The sequence below is a fragment of the Heterocephalus glaber genome, unplaced genomic scaffold, assembly GCF_053883595.1.
Source record: "Heterocephalus glaber isolate CG9 unplaced genomic scaffold, H.glaber_assembly_v1.0 deba00000331, whole genome shotgun sequence".
Lineage (NCBI taxonomy): Eukaryota > Metazoa > Chordata > Mammalia > Rodentia > Bathyergidae > Heterocephalus > Heterocephalus glaber.
In genome coordinates this window covers 46,883,026-46,901,068 of record NW_028258142.1, presented here as the reverse complement: position 1 = coordinate 46,901,068, position 18,043 = coordinate 46,883,026, and the positions used below count along the sequence as shown (strand labels likewise).

Here is an 18,043-nt window from a genome sequence, read left to right as displayed (position 1 = left end):
TTCTGCCGCCTGCCTTGCAAGCACAAGGTCGGGAGTTCAATCCCCAGTACCAAAAAAAAAAAAAAAAAAAAAATAGAATGCCTAGAACAATGTCAGGTACATAATAGCTGCTTTGTATTGCTATGTAGAATATATAATAAATTTTATAATAGAATAAAGTGCACATTTATTGCATTAAATGAGCATATACAATATATATCCTATTGCACAAATATATACAAATATATACAATATGTGACCAATGTATATTTTTAGAGTAGCTGTGTGTGTTCTACATAAACATATTCTTAATAAGTATTTCTCATGTATTCCACAGACAGCTGATTACATGTGGTCTAGTAAAACTGTTTCCGTGGTACTACACTTGTAAAACATGTATATATGTGTGTGTGCATGTGTAAGACAGAGGTAGACACAAAGATTCAAGTTACAGTCCCTGTTCTGTAAAATGGTTCCACAGTGCATTATGGATAAACAACACACATCTTATGGCATAGTTCTTAAGAAATTTGGACAAGTGGGCCAGGACTATAGCTCAGTGGTGCCACTGCCTGCCTCACAAGCACAATGCTCTGAGTGCAATCCCTGGTACCAAAAAAAAAAAAAAAATCTGGACAAGAGATTAAAATGCTATGTAAGCAAATGAAACGCTGTATGTTTTATTTCTTTTAAAAATTCACCAATTTAAAAACGTAAATGTATTATATGTTTTCTTTCTTTAAAAATCACCAATTTAAATGTATTTCTTATTATAAGTGCCTCAACGATTGAGAATATTTTAAATATTTTTTCCATTATCAGCTATGAAATATAATGTGCTTTTCAGAGTTTTTCTTATTCAAATATTAAATGTCATATATTAAAAAAGAACTTTAATTCAACTAAATATAAACATTCATTAAGTTCTACTCCAATTATTAACTGATTAAATTATCTTTTGATAAAAGTAGCAAACATGTATGAAATATAAGATTGTGTTTTTTATCAACATAGAGACAATACTAATTAATAATAATAAGAAACTACAAATTATAAGGGTAAGTAATCAGAAAACTTGATTAATATAAGTAGTTATTTTATACATAGTCATCTTTAGAATGTTCATTTAAATTTTTTCTTATGTGAGTATTTTGTGTAGTGTGATAACCAGAAAAAGGTCTCTACATTGTACAATGTGAGCTTATACCTTGTGCAGCTTAAAGGTCATGATAATGAAAGCCATCTCTAGTCCCATAATAGTTTTGCTGCTTGAATCTTAATCTAAGAAAAATTTGAACACATATTTTATGGTAATACTTTTCTTTCTAGACTTTCCTATTTAAAAAATGTATTTACTTTGTAAAACTTTACTCTTGAGTTTCTATTTTTGCTTTGAGAAGTTGTAGAGACCCATGATCTGTTTCACATTTCAATGTAGCCTCCAAGTTCTACCTTTTCTCTCTAAAGAGTCTGTATCACATTTCTCCTGATTATCATTGCTATTGTCATTGGTTTGAAATCTTATTTCCTTATTTCCTGAACTGCATAAAATTTTTTTTCCCTACCCACTTCCAATTTCTGCCACACCAGTCTGACCTAGCAGCTGCCAGCAAATCAATCTTCCCATGTGTGAACATGCCACTTCTTTGCTCATAAGTTTGCAGCCATTGTCTACTAAACAATGTGTGACTCAACAATCATTCAGAATTGATGGAACCACTCTGTAGTGGTCTGTAAAGTAGCTCCTGCCATATCTTGAACTCTCGAAATGTGTCCAGTATTAGTTAAGAACTGATTTTTTTTAAATTTTAGTTAATATAAATTAATTTCAAATTAAATTTAAACACCCCCCCAAAAAAAATTTAAACACCCAGAATTTCCTAGTGACAACCACATTGGGCAGTACAGATTTGACCTTTTATTGCTAGACCTTGAAAATAAATCTAAACATTCACTGTTAGTAATGCAGTGAACATGCTACTACATAAACTGTTTCCCATTTAACATTCCTTAACATAAAATTCTAGTTAAATCACATACATTTTTTTTAGTTTTTAATAATTACTGTCAAACTCTCCACAAGAAAACTCATTTTAATCTGAACCCTTACCAACAGTTTATAAGAAGATTCACTGATCTTATATAGGAACAGTATTTCATAAAAATCTTTCTCAATGTGGTATTTCCCAAATAGATTAATTATAAAAATTTGCTTTCCCAAATATAGGAGAATTGGTTGAGAATTTTTTCCATGGTTACTGACCATTGTAGACAGTAGTATCTAAGATGGCTGCCATGAGTTCCTTTCCTAGCTATACATATGTGTCATTCCTCAGATCAAGGGGTGGTATTGATTTCCCTTCCCTTTGAAAGCTAGCTGAATTTGTTACTTGCTGTGGCCAATAGAATGTGGCAGAAGTGATGCTGAGAGTCCCAGGTGACTAGTGAGCTTCTGCTTTCTTTCTCATGGAACCCAGTTGCCATATAAGAAATAGCCTAGATACCCTGAGGTCACCAGGCTGTGAGGAAGCCCAAGTTATAGCCAGATTGTAGAGATACAAGCAAATGAGCATCAAAAAGCCAGATACTTAAATGAAGCCTTATTGAACTATCCAGCCTAGTCCAGCTGCCAGTTGAGTGTAACTGAGTAAATGGTCCTCCTTCAGGTAACAAAAGAAAACCCCAAGTAAGTCAAGCCTGAATTCTTAACTTACAGAATAATGCAAAATAATAAATCATTGTTGTGTTAAAGCACAAGTTTTGGGAATAACACATAACAATTTATAAGTGAAAATCATCTACATTTTCCCCTTTGGGCTCCACTATAGTATTATATTTACATTAATTGACTTCAAAATACTGAATAGTTAGCAATAATTTAAAATCTATGTGCAATAGAGGAGGTAGATGTGAGGCTATAAAGTGAACGAAATTTAGGTTTAAAGGTCTGATTGACTCTGCACTAGATTATGATTCGGGTAAGCTGTATTACTTTGTTTATCCATCTGCAAAATGGAGATAAAATATGTCAGTTGTAAGAATTAAATTATATGAGGTAGAAAAACCTTCTGTTATCACTCCATAGGGCTTTTAAAAAAGAATATATATATTTATTTTTAAATAATTTAAACTTATACTAAAAACACTGCCCTTTACTTGTTGTAGTCATCTGCTTGTCTTCAGGTGAGTCCTCCTCCCTCAGTTTTCTTAAAGCTCCCTTCACTCACTTCAATTCTTCTCATGCTGAAATCCACAGGAATTTCAGTATCTCTGCGAATGTCCTGACCTGTCACTTCCATGAGTACCCTCAATGATTTTGTTCTCTACCTTCTTCAGCAAGACTGCTGCTATAACCATGTCCTGTGCATTCCACTTCCAGAAATGCAAATGTTCCATAGTCTTTATTTCAACCATCACAATTTTAATACAGCATCTCAAATTTTCCAGATAATTCCCTCTAATATTCTAACCCTGACCAAATTTCCATTCCATTGATATATACAACCCATTAATTCTAACCCATTTTCCCTGACCTCTCTCTCTCTCAACACATAGCTAAAATTCCTTGGTTTGTTGACCACTGTCTTTTCACAAGACCCTCAACACAATTAATTTTACTTTCCCCCTTATCCTACTCATATTTAGCTGAAAATAAATGTGAGCAGCCATTTAAATTACTTCACCTGAAATATAAAAAAGAGTTTTTAAGTTTTTCCTGGGTCCATTCATGCCCCACTGTCTGAATTTCTATCTTTTACTTCCTCTTCTCAAACTTCCAACACCTTCTAAAACATCGTCATTCTTTCATTTTCGCTAAAGTACTAAGATCAAACAGAAGAACATTTCCCCAAGCTCCACCACCATTCAGGTGCCCTTATCTGATCCCTCCTGTCTGTGCTCCATTCGAAAGCCAGCTCTCCAAATCTTATATAAGAAACCACTCCATGAATGCTGAGGACATTGCTACATCAATACTTTGTTCTCTTCTTTGTATCATTTTTTCCTTCTGCTGCACAATTCCTATCAATATGCAAATATTCTATATTCATCTAACCTTAGAAAAATAGATATAGAATCCAAAAAATACAACCTGCTCCTGTTCAACCTACAGCTCCTGTCCCCTTCCTCTGCTCCCCTCCATAGTAAAACTGTCTAATGACCTTCCTTCTTCCTTCTCTTTGTGCCCACTCCAATCAGGCTTTCACAAAACATACACCTCCCTTTCTCCTTTGTATTCATTTTGCCACCACCATGTTGACCATCTTCCTGTGGCTACAGTACCAAAAATGCACTTGCCTTAGAAGGGCTATACCCATAATAGACAACTGGTTTTCTTCAGTTCTGTTCAAATGATACCTTCCCAATAAAGTAATTTGTTTATTTCTTTTTCTATTTTTATGGTCCTGGAAATCAAACCCAGGGCTTCGTGCTAGGCATGCATTTCTACCACTAAGCTGCATTCTGTAATATCTAACTCTTAAAGGAATATCTATTCTTGAACTTCTTTACTTCCTTTAATACCATTTAGCATCTTTTTATAAACAGACTTTTATTTTTTATTTCTTTATTGTTTGTTCCTCCCACTATGCTCCATAAAGACAGGGTTTATTTTTTTTCTTAATTTATTCACTTTATCTCCAAGATCACCAGGTACATAGAAGGTATTCAATAAAAATGCTGGTGAATTTATTGGATTAATGTTTATTCAAATTTAAATATAATTTCTCACCAAGGTATATCTCACTTGAATTACACTTCATTGTGACTTTCCTTATTTAAACTCCTTCATATATTTTTATAACAACAGTTTTCTCAAAGGTTGTGAATAATCTAGTGATTTATCTGAATATTTTGAGATAGTGCAATCCAATTTAATATTTTCCAGATAGAAAAATAGAAATTATTTCCCTAAACCACTTGTAAATTTAAAAGGATCTATTTCTTTTGTATAAAATATTTTTTGTTTTTAGAAACCAGTCAGACTCACTATATATGGGCTCTATTGTTGGCACAAAGTTGATTTTACCATTTTGCCTAAAATAAAATCAAAATCTAAATGAGATTCCTACAAATATTTTGACAGCTCTAACTTGTATGAGACTTTCATTTTTTCAATTATGTAATAAATCATGGGGATACTATTTTTCATTCCCAGGAATAGATAGACACTAATATTTTCTTAATTATCTTTGATGTCTTCAGCCTAATGATTTTATTGCTATTTATTCAATCATTTATAGTTAGCCATCTGGTAATATGTAATATGATACTGCCAAAGAATGCATAAAGACATTCTTAGAGAGCATACCATTAATGAAATATACTGAGGTCAAGAAATTTTATAAATGCAGTTTCAAGATTAAACTTGGTCAAATACAAAAAGAAAAAAAATGGTTGCTTTGAGTTAGCTCAACAAAATAATTTTAAAAGATTTTAATGAAGATTTAAAATAATGTTACATTTGAAAATTAAATCACCATATTTTTGTTCTAGATAACATTCAAGGAGAGAATATTTTCAGCCTGTTTCTAGTACTAATAATTTGCATTTTTTTCTACTAGTTAATAGTTACAAACTAGTTACCAATCAGTAACAAGGATTTATTAAATCCCTACTGTGCATTGGCTATTTTTACATATTTTTGAGAATACAAACAGGGCACATATATATCTTAATCTATGCTTTTGAGATCCTTCAACTAAAAAGAGCAAAGACTACAGTTGTGGAGGATATTTAATAAATATGCTTTTAGTGTCTAATCCATGCCAGTACATTTACTAAATTCTCACTAAACAAATTAAAACAATAATTTTAAACATCAAAATACTTCTAATTAAGAATAATCACCACAGATGTTCTCTATAAAGTGCAGAAAAGTGAGCAAATGCAGCAAATAATGGTTAAGAGAAAAATAATTAAAATATAGGCAAGATGTGAATGGTGGAGAAATGATAATACTTGATATACCCATTAAATTGACTTTTATGATTGACAAAATAGACTTAGAGGTCAAATTTCTTTAGATGCTCATTATTAGCCATACATTAACTCTCTCTCCCTGAACTTTCTAGTATTCTACCAACACCAGCTCAATAGTGCTCGAGAAAGAACAATGGATCTTTCTCAGGAATGGTCAAATTCACACATAACACTAAAGTTGATTAAAATAGGGACTCTGTATCCAGCACTTGGAGTCTCTTCCTGTTTTCCCTATCTGTACAAGCCTGGTGAATTCGTTCATCAAAAAAATAAATTACTGCTTGCAAAATGCATGCCATCATGCTTAATACGATAGTCATGTTTATCAAACTTCACTCCATTTCTTAAGTGATGCTCACATAGATTTTTTTCATTTTACCTCATCTTGTTGTGAGTTGAGCAGCTGCAATTTCATGTGCTTCATGTAGGCCATGGTAATTGGCATGTTGTAGTCAATCATGCTGGTCACCAAAGTGGGAGGCTTTCCATTATCTGTAACAAAACATTTTTAAAGGGTAATAAAAGTGATACTGCATTCTACCTGTAACTTCAGAATGGTCTGAATTTTCCAAATTAAAATAGGCTTCTAAACACCAAGAGTTTAAAATCTTGGTAGCATTGTAGATGAATTGCAGAAGAAAAAAGAAAGAATGCTAAGTTTCCATAAAGGTGTTGTTACAAATATGAATAAATCAATTATTTCTAACAACAGATGAGCTTTTAAATATTCTGAGTAACAAAAACTGAAGTTAATAAAGTGATTAAAGGCATATATTTGTATTTTCCTACTTTGCTGCACGATTACTTTCTATATGTATGTCTGAGTGCCAAAGGGAATTTGCTTTTATTTTCTCTTATTGATCAGACTGCTCATTTTCACACACATGGGAATAATTAGCACAAATAGATCTCTGAGATCAATTTAATCAGTGAAGTACATGTGTATTTAGGAAAACAATCTAGAAATTTTTAATGTACTTAAAGCCAAATCATTTTTTATTTAAAAATTTTTATTGAAGGAATTTCATATTATTCATTGATTTCTAGAAATAAGGAATATGTAGACTTAGAAGGTCATTGAGAGAAATCAATTTCCTTGCTGAATAGATCTCAAGTATCATGGAATACCACAATAGATTAAAATTAAAACATATTATAGAGGAAAAAGATTATTTTCCACAGTTGAAACTTTCTTCTAGGAATGGGCATTGAATTACTTTGTAAGTGGATATTCAAAATTCACTACCTCCTACTTGAATAAATGAGATGATCTGACTTGTTGAACTGTTTCAGTCTACCACAGTTTTCTAAAAATGTGAGATATAAATTGCCATTGTGAATAAGATTACTTTAAATCTCACGATTTGACACTGCGGCTACCTTTATGATCTGTTCCATCTGGGTTTAAATGCATTCTTTTCTGGCACTCTGAGCAGCTCATTAGAAATCGAGTCACCGCTTCTCTTGGTAGGAAGGCATAGCTCTCTGAAATCTGAAATGATTCACAAAATATAGATGTTATTATAAAAGCTGACTGAGCATGATTTAACAGAAATGATCATTGTATTTCCAAATAAGACGCGTTATTCCATAATGGCAGGAAGCACAATGAAAGCATGCACCGCATACCATGCATCATTTCAAGAAATATCTATCCAGCTTGATTAGATGCCTCTTAATAATAGCCAATAATGCCTCGTGGAGAGTAAAATCTCAACCACATCTGGCTGGGGCATCTGTTTGTATTTCAGTATTTATCTTAGAAAAAAAATAATCACAAAATAGTGAGATTCTAGTGATTGTTCCTTATTAAAAATTGCAAATATTGTTTTTTCAACTTAACACAATCACAATTTTATTCAATATACATATATATTTTAAATTTTTTCCCCAAAGAGAAGCAATAAATTCTGGATTCTGCATAATCAGCACTTCTTCATTGATTCAAAAATATTTTAAGTGACAATACAAGATCAATTCAAAGAGAACTCATGTATGTATTACTGCAGTGAATCATCCCTTCCACAGAAAATGACACACCTGAAAATGCAGATAGGCCACCTGTCTCATTTATTTTATGTAAGTTGCATAAGTTATGTCTATAATAGTTCAGACTGATTGTCACAGCAAGCCTTTCCTATGCCCTATAAAGAAAGCTGTTTTCATATCCATGATCTAGAACCAGGTTAGAAATAAATGCTCTTGTCATAGTGATTTTTAAAATTTTTCTTTTAAAAAAATCAAGACATTTTTCTTATCAACACAGATCATTCTTCAAGAGAAATGGGTAGACAGTTATCTATCTTTAATTAAAAGATGGCATTAACTCAAACAGTGCTGCTTATTCTCATTTGGGAAGGGTTCAGTTTGAAATACATTGCACCAGCACCAACCCTGGAATATGAAATAAAAGATAAGCAGGAGAAATATTAAGCTATAATTAAACACTGTTATGGCTTGTATCTAGATGTACCCCCAAAGCCTCAAATGCTCATAGATGGGACTTTTCAGATCTAGGGTGTGTGATACTGGGATTAAGGATGTGTGATAACTAAACGGGTTTAGCATAGTTCTGGATGTGGATAATGGAAGTCCTACCTGGGGTGTGGGTGGCACCAATCAATAGGATTCTAGCCTGGATGCAATATAAAGAGAGTGAGGCAAGGCAGGCTTGCTGCTGCTGCTTGCCGCTTGCTGCTTGCTGCTTGCCATGCCATGGACTATTTCTTCTTTGCAATACTTCTTTGCCATACCACTCTGCCTTGGAGACAGCCAACTATGAACTGAAATCTCTTCAAACTGTAAGCCAAAATAATCCTTTCTTCCTTTAATTTTGAGTGTCTGGTATTTTGTCTCAGTGAGTAAAGTAACTAAGACAAACACAAATGCCACAGATGATTTCTCTGGTGCATGCACAGCTGTTATGAATATCAATGTATTTCAAGTTAGTAGAAAGGAGGAGAAAAATGCACAAAATATATCATTGAATGTAAATGTGTGCCAATTCTCTTATTGGTGATGGGGGCAACTTTTGCTAATCCTTACTGTAGAATTGAGCACAATTTTGAGGACATTCCCTATATTAAGATACAACAATGTAAAAGCTCCTGTTTCCTTGAACTTAATATCAAAATCAGTTTGTATTACTTTATCTATCTCATTGACTCTCAGGGAAACAAATGTAATACAAAAGAGAAGAAACAAGTCTATGTTAAAATCTGCTATGGATGATCTCTATGTAAGTAATTAAAATTTTATTCACTGTGACTTGAAATATAAATTTTTAATTTTAAAATATAACTATCAGTTGTAAATTAAGATGCTAGATGTTTAAAAATGCTACCTTAGACTCTACAGATGTGGGCGAAAAATGAGTAGAACAATTTGAAAGTATATTTCTGAAATATACTTATTAGATAATAAATATGGAAATATATCTACAATTTAAATTCCCATCACTCTCCTTTTTTCTTCCTTTGTATACATACACATATACACATATACATACATGAGTTTGATTCTTATCTTCCTATTTTGACAAAAGAAATTAACATTTTTACCCAATTTATTTATGTGATTTGAGATCATTTTCTCTGACACCCTAAATACTACCTTTATAATAATTCAGAAGTTTAAAAAAAGATCTATGCTGCATGCATGCTAAGTCCTGATAGTTCATATTTTAACTCACTTGGATTTATGTAATCCACTGGAACTAATGGAACTCTGCAGTAAGTAAATTATCAAGCTGAAGTTAAGAATGCCCCATTGACTTTCTTGTTCTCCTGGGCCGAGAGACAATGGAGTCTTCCTATGCACTGAAACCATATCACATATTCTTTTTGAACACACTAGTATGAAGTCAGAAAATCAATAACAGGACAAAAGTTGAAAAACTGAAATATGTGGAAATTAAACAGCAAATTCCTGAACAACCAGTAGTTCAAAGAATAAATCTAAAGAGAAATAAAAATGTATCAAGACAAATAAAAATAGAAACACAAAATACTAAAACTATTGGGATGTAACAAAAAGAGTTCTAGGAATGAAAATGATAGTAATCAACACATACATACGAAAAAAGAAAGATCTAACATCTTAAAAAAGAAGAAAAAGAGAAAAATTAAGTCCAAAATTAGTAGAAGGGAAGGAAGTGATAAAGCAGAGATATGTCAAATAGATGACAAAAACAATTGAAACAATCAATTTAACTAAGGGTTATTTTAAACAAGATAAACAAAACTGACAAAACTGGTTAGATTAAGAAAAACATTCTCAACTAAATAAAATCATTACTTAGCAAGGATTCAAAATATAAATGATACTAGAGGAGTGCAAATGATCATAATAGCTTACTATAAGCAATTATATGCTAGCAAGTAAGATAACCCAGAACAAATGGAAACATACTAGAAATCTGCAGCCTACTAAGAATGAATCCTAAAAAAGAAATCTAAACAGATCAATAATGAGTAAGGAGATTGAATGATTAATCAAAAACCTCCCAATCAAGGAAAGCCCAGGTTCCACTGGTAAATTCTACCAAATATTCAAAGAATTAACAACAATTCCATTCAAACTCTTTCAAAAAATTGACAAGGAGGAAACAATTCCATGTTTGTTTTATGAGGCTAGCATTATCCTATTACCAAGCCAGACAAGCTAGCCACTACAATTCTTGATGAGCATAGATGCAAAAATCCTCAAGAAACTGCTAGCAAATCAAACTCATCAGCATACTAAAAGGATGATACACCATAATCAAGTGGGGTTTAGCCCTGCCATGTAGTTCAACAAAAACTGATCAAAATAAACATTAACAGAATGAATGGATAAAAATATAATTTCAATAGATGTAGAAAATGTATTCTACAAAATTTAACTTTCTTTCATGATAAAAAACTCAACAAACATATAGGCATGAACTCAACACAATAAAAGCTATACATGAGAAGCTATACTTAATATATCATAATCGGTGGGAAAAACTGGAAGGTTTCCATCTAAGCTGAAGAATAAGACAAAGATGCCCACTCTTATTCTATTTAGTGTGGTACTACAAGTCTTAGCCAGGGCAATAAGACTAGAAAAGAAAGTTGGTAAGTCATCTAAATTTGAAAGGAAAAAGTAAAATTGCTTTGCAGATGGTATGCTTTTAATAGAGAAATAGGTAAAGATGCCACCAGAAAAATGTTACAATAAACAAATTAAGTAAAGCTTCAGGTTAGAAAAATCAACATACAAAGAATAGTTGCATACCTATATATACTAACAATGAACTATCCAAAAAAGAAATTAAGAAAAATGTCCCATTTAAATTAGCATCAAAAAATAAAATGAAATGGTAATAATTTTAAGCAAGGAGGCTAAATTTCTCTGCATTAAGAATCTATAAAAAATTGATAAAAGAACCTGAAGATACTAATAAGTTGAAAGATATCTTACATTAATAATTGGAAGAATTAATATTGTTTAAATGTCTGTACTACCCAAAGTGATCTACAGATTTGATGCAAACCCTATCAGCATTTTAATGCCATTCACATAGAGAAAAAAACTGAAAATTCATTTGAAACCACAAAAGATGCTAGATAGCCAAAGCAATTTTTAGCAAGAGCAAAAAATCTGAAGGTATTACACTACCTGCTACCAAAAGTATAGTTATCAAAACAATATGGTACTAACAATAGAATAGAATAGAAAGCCTAGAAATAAATATATGTATTTATGATCAACTGATCTTCAGTGAATGTGCCAAGAACACATACGGGGAAAAGATAGTCTGTTCAAAAAATGGGTATGAGAAAACTGGCTATCCAATGCAGAAGGATGAAATTAGATCATTATCTCATACCATATACAAAAGTAGCCCAAAATAGATTAAAGATTTTGATCTGAGATTTGAAAAATGTAAAAATATTAGAAGAAACCACAGGGAAAAATCTTCCTGACATTGGACAATGTTTTATGGATATTATCCCAAAAGCGTAGACCAAAAAGCAGAAATGAACAAATGTTATTACATCCATTAAAAAGCTTCCTTAGAGCAAAGGAAACAATGAATAGAATGAAGAGACAAGAATATGAGAACATATTCAAAAACCATACATCTATTGAGAGGTTAATGTCTAAAACATAAAGAACTAAAACAATTCAATAGCAAGGAAACAACCTAATTTTTAAAATTGTTTTCAACAATGTGAATATATGTGTTTCCTCAAAATTCTTCTGTTGAAACTTAACCCCCAGTGCAGTGGTATTGGGAGGCAGGGCTTTGGGGAGGTTATTAGGTCACAGGGCTAGGACCCTTATGAATGGGATTCATGCCTTACTCAAAGAGGGGGAGCTTGTTCCACACTTTTGCCCTTCCACCATGTCAGGAAATACTGATGACAGAAATTATTCCTATATTAAGACTTCATGGTGTACACTTTGAATGCATGAAATTTGTATTTGCCAGGTTTGATTCCCAGCACTACAAAATACAGAACAATATTTAGAAATAAAGAACAAAAATGGAAAAATATTTTGATTCAGATACAGTGCTAGAAATACCATTCTACTAACACTGTAATTATATGAAATGCTATGATCATTCATAAATGTCTATTTCTTGGGTTGTAGAAATTTTATTAAATTTGTTATTGACATTAATAAAGATAATCATATAGTTTCTCTCTTTTGACTTATTTAATAATTTATATTGTTAAATTTCTTCATATGTAAACATTCTTGGTTCCTTTAATTCTGGAAAACCCCACTTGTTCTCAATATGTTATTCTTTCAATGCACTTCTGGTTCAAATTTTTCCATTTTTATTTTATTAGTATATGTTCGCAGTATGTATTATTACATTAATATGTATTTTCTTATTCATTTTTTGAATTTAAGTACTTCTCTCTTTCTGGGTAGGAAGATAGGACTTTTTTTTTTTGGTAGACAGGACTTGCTAACTCACTGAGGTACCTAAGTTGGACAGGCTAGGTGGAACTTGTAACCCTTCTGCCTCATTCTACCAGAGTGGTGACATCAAAAGCTTGCACCACCACAGCCCATTAGAAACAAACTTTGGATATGTTGTATACACCATTATCTAGATTATTGATGAGGAAAATATTTAACTTGAAAATATATTCTTAAAATGTTTTTATATTTAGAAATGTTTTATATTTGGAAAATGTTTTTATATTTCTTTAGAATTTGTTTGTGAACACAAGAACACTAAGAACACTACCTCTTGTTAAGAATAAGAAGCAAAACATAACACAAATAAATATTAGTCTTGCTCCCTCTGAACTAAACATGAAAAAGACGACTGTCAAGTGACAAACCATACATTCCGGTCACAACAAAACACACATGCATGGGAAGGTCTAGGACACAACCATGTAAAACTTTATGAACTAATGATCTAACATGTTTTATCAGAAAAATAGTTATGGGGCATCTATTTCTTAGAAATATTACTTTATATGAATCTAGACTTTTAAATGTTAGAAAAGTATACATCATTATTTTTAAAAAAGTATGAAAGTGTTAGCACAAAAGCCATTAACAGTTATTGAACTTCCTTAAAATGGAGCCATGGCTGAAGTTTTATTTTTATTGTTGTTTATTAACTTTGAATTAGCTGTGGTTGAGGAATTGGGGAGCTGTGGTACATAGTAACTTTTTCACTGCTTATCACTTGTAAGGCTCAAGTTCATGGCTTCATTTAATTTTCAAGGAAAATACTACATTCTAAATCTATTAGGGTTAGAATTTATTAGAAATGTAAAAATAATAAAATTAAATTACTAACAAAGTGGAAGTGGAAACAATCTTTATTATTCAAAAATTATGATAAATTTCTGCATAATAATAATTGAGTTTCAGTATCTTTTGATAGGCTGAACAACAAAATCATCCTCTAAAAACAGTACCATGGTTCCAGAGCAGCCCCATTTCAGTGTATGAGACAGAAGAAGAGGCAGACAGATCCAAGATTGCACCAAGTAAAATTTACTAGGGTTCCCACTGACGGAAGCATGATCCAGGACAGTAGCAAGACCAGTAAATAGCTCCAATTTGGATGGCAAGTTGGGTTGTATAAACTGGTCTAGGCAAAAGTGAGTTTATCCAAGTCAGAATATACCTGATTTATCTGAAGTTAATATCAAAAAGCCCAACACCAGATTCTGGTCAAAACTGCCATATACAACTCCAATAGTTTTGATTACTTTTATTATGCTGGAAAACAATGCAGAGGAAACCAGGCCAGTTATTCAGGAGCAATCATTGCGGTTATCACTCAAGACAATTGCAGTCATGTCAAGGTGAATCCATGCAACCACATTAGTAATCCAATGACACAGTGATACACCTGATTAAAGCTTAAGGACAAGTCCTATATGGAGCATTGATTCTGATCTTCCATATGAGGGCTTACAAAAGAAAAAGGGAAAAAAATAAAGAAATTACTTGGAATATATTTATAAAGAATTCAATGGCAAAATACTATAACTTAAAGGATGAGCATTCTACATTGCCAATCAATGTCCTGCCTTTCTGGAGAAAAATAGTGCTTTAAAAAACCCTAAACACTAAAGCCAAATTCTGGAAGATCTCCAGTGCCACTCATATTTGCCCTCAACATAGCTTCTTTAAAGTAAAACTGTCAAGTTTCCATAAGACATGGAAACAATTTTAAATATTAGGTTGTTTCCTTGCTATTGAATTGTTTTAGTTCTTTATGTTTTAGACATTAACCTCTCAATAGATGTACGGTTTTCAAATATGTTCTCATGGCATAAAATATCAGCCATAAGTAAATTAATTTCAAACACTCATCTTGTAAACTTAATAATTGATAATACCTAAAGTTTTCTTACATTTACTTTTTGTTTTGTTGGGTTTTTTTGGTACTGGGGATCGAACTTGAGTCCTTGCGCTTGCGCATCAGGCAGTGAAACCACTGAGCTAAATCCCCGGCCCACATTTACTTTTTAAAAGAGAAATAAATTACTATTCCAAGTTGTATCTAGATATATGAAGTACTATAAAGTTTTTAAAAATTGAAAAAAACAATCGATTGTCAAAACCATTTAACAACAGTTGTTTTGCTATACATTTTTTCCTCATACTATGTGTGTATTGGTTAGCTTTCCCATTGCTGAAACACAATACTTGACACTCACAACTTAAATGTAGTGAGGTTTAATTTGGCTCATGGTTTCAGGGGATTCAGTCCATGGGAAAAAGCAGAAACATCATGTCAGATGAGGGTGGTGGAACAGAGCTGTTCAGTTCATGGTAACTGTGAAGTAGTGCAGGGGAAGAGGGCCATAGAGGAAGGGATGGAGGATCTGATATGGACCCCAAGGTTACACCTCCTTGATCCATACAGACATACTCAGAAGTGTGATTTTTAAGGCTCTTCAGTGGCTCCCAAGCCAATTAAGTTGTTCCAACCAAGCTTAACCACCACAATGTATCACAATCATAACATTCATGATTATCTCCTGAACTCAATCCACAAAATATTGCAAATTGGGAGAAAAACTTGTAACCAAGGATTTTAAAGCAGGAGAATTTGTTCCATACACTCCTTTCTGCCTCCCAAACATCCTTCTTCTCTAATTTTAACTGTGTTACAGTGACCATTTTCAATAGAAATGTCCTCTAACATTATTCTAACTTTTACATAAATGTGCAACTCTATAATTCCTGTGATAATAGAAAATTAACCTGATTCTCATTAAGTATGGGCACTATTACATGTTTTGGTCTTGTAACACAGAATAAAGTACTAAACAATCTATGTGTAGTTAAGCTTTCCATTAATCAAGTGTTTGTGGATTTTAGCATTTAATCCTCACTACAATCCACAGATTACTAGCTTCACATTATAATCTCTGTTTAACAGATGAGGAAACTAAGCTTCAGAGACTTTATGTATTTTGTCAATAAGGTGCAAGACAGGAGTCACATGTGATGACAGGTTTTCAGGACCTATTCCTTGAACCACTATGTTTTTAAACCACTCCTGGTAATCAGTATTAAGAAAAGAGATTCTTTCATCCTCAGAAAGGTAAAACATGAATCTTTCAACATAGGTTAATTATTCTTAAATGTTTGTAATATCCCTTGCTGTACAGTTCTTTATAAGTAGGAAACTCTCTCGCCCTTGGAGATGCCCCTTCTGTACAGCAGAGGCAACCAAGTACTCTGTACCTTGTGTAAGTTTACAAGTTCAACAAGAAAGATATCAGACTACATAGTAACAATACAGAGCTCCACCTGGAAGAAATGAAGATGCCATCTTTCCTGTTTCTGCAGAACTGATGGTTAAAATGATGGCTTAGGGACAATGCCATAATATTGTGACAAGGAAGAACTAAACTCAGAGTACTCCTGCTTTTAATAACAATGTATGAGACAGTAAATATCTGTCTATTTTTAAAGAAAATATAGACAGTAAGCAACTGTCTATTTCTAATGGAACAAAACTTGTATAGCACATAACATTGGTGAATCATGTGTATTAACAATCACTTTATAATATAACCAAACAAAATTAACCAAGATATTTAGAAACTTACAATCCCACTATTTTGACCTATACATGCTAGGGTCATTTAAAAACTAGATCAATATTACTAAATATCACACATTTAGAGAACTGTCATGATACTTTGGTAGAATGTGATTCTTCGTAGATTTTGGGTTTGAGAGCTAATGAAAATTGGTATAATCACATTGATATTCTTAAATAACTTTTTGTTTAAAAAATGAACTTAAATAATAGCAATAATGCTTTCATTTTAGTGTGATAAGAACATGAATACTATAGCTTTTGCCAAATATAATGAACTACACTCATGGAAGAATTTGCCCTAGGGTCCCAAAATTCTAACTTTTTCTCCTATGAAACCCTATTCTTTATGGTTAAACAATAAATTAGAAATAATATCCTAGTGATGTTTGCTTAGCTTACTTTGAGAAACCTTCCAGGACAAACCACCTATAATGTACATAACTGGATCACACAGCTATAGAAAATTTATCTTTAAAAATAAATAAATTCAAATAGAATAGAAAAGAGACTTTAAATCCAAATGTCATTAAAGGACCCATATATCCTGATTCATAAAGTCACCGCACAACATAATCTGGAAAAAACTCTTTCTGAAGAAGGAAGATCTAGGCTCTACACAACATCTCTAGTCCAACAAGTGTCCCCCTGCCTTTACCAATTTATTTACTGTGTTACATTTGTGACATTTCAAAGGAGGGATTTTATACTTTTAAAAACTTTACAACACTGTCACATTTGCCCACAAGAATACAAATTTGATTGGCAATCCTATATGCTTCACTTTTTGTCTAATTGATTGTTGCTCTTTATGTACTTTTCATCTAAGAGGTTTTATGTTGACTCTTGATAAAAGATTCTTCAGAATCACTTCAAAATTAATCAGCTAGTATTAATAGACACTTCCAACAATGTCACATATCCAGGCACTTTAATGCTTAAAATCATATCAAGCAGTATCTAGCATATCTAAAAGCTTTCCAACTTTTTAGACCAATAGCACAGTGTAAATATATTTTACATTATACATTAGCATATACCTACTCATAAAATAAAATGGATTGTTTATTTTCTAGTCTTTTTTAATTTTTTGAAAATGAACATATACACAAAATAGACTTAACTTACTATTGGATTGTGATATGTAACGTAAAAACACTGGCCTAAAACAGAGGAACTGGTCTGCCTATCCAAAGATTTTTATGTGGTGCTTGGAGAAGTCAGTGGGTATGTGGTAATATTTAAAATGACAGTTGGTGAATCCAAAGGAGGTCTAGAGCAGACAGGAATATTTTTAGATAGTTGAGGTCAATTTTTCAGACCACTAGAAGCAATTTGAAGATTTGAGGCAAATGCTTCAAGTGTAGAGTGAGAGAAATGAGAGGTGAATGTAGTACAAAGGCAGGGAATCAGTGTTCCCCAGGGACAAGGAAATGGTACAAGTGCTAAGCAAAGGCAAAGGCACAGAAATTCACAGCACAATATAAAAACCTACAGGAAGAAAACATAAAG

At 32.4% G+C, this 18,043-nt stretch overlaps 1 protein-coding gene across 9 annotated transcripts in view; it reads right to left on the bottom strand.

Moving 5' to 3' along the window:
- Nol4 (nucleolar protein 4) overlaps nucleotides 1-18,043 on the bottom strand; it is a 329,323-nt gene that overhangs the window by 220,716 nt on the left and 90,564 nt on the right. For all 9 annotated transcript variants that reach the window (XM_004855194.4, XM_087193623.1, XM_004855193.4 and 6 more), the window contains 2 exons: nucleotides 7,339-7,450; nucleotides 6,338-6,450 (listed from right to left, as the gene is read on the bottom strand). In XM_004855194.4, coding sequence (XP_004855251.1) covers nucleotides 6,338-6,450; nucleotides 7,339-7,450 — 225 coding nt within the window. The remainder of the gene's footprint in view (nucleotides 1-6,337; nucleotides 6,451-7,338; nucleotides 7,451-18,043) is intronic.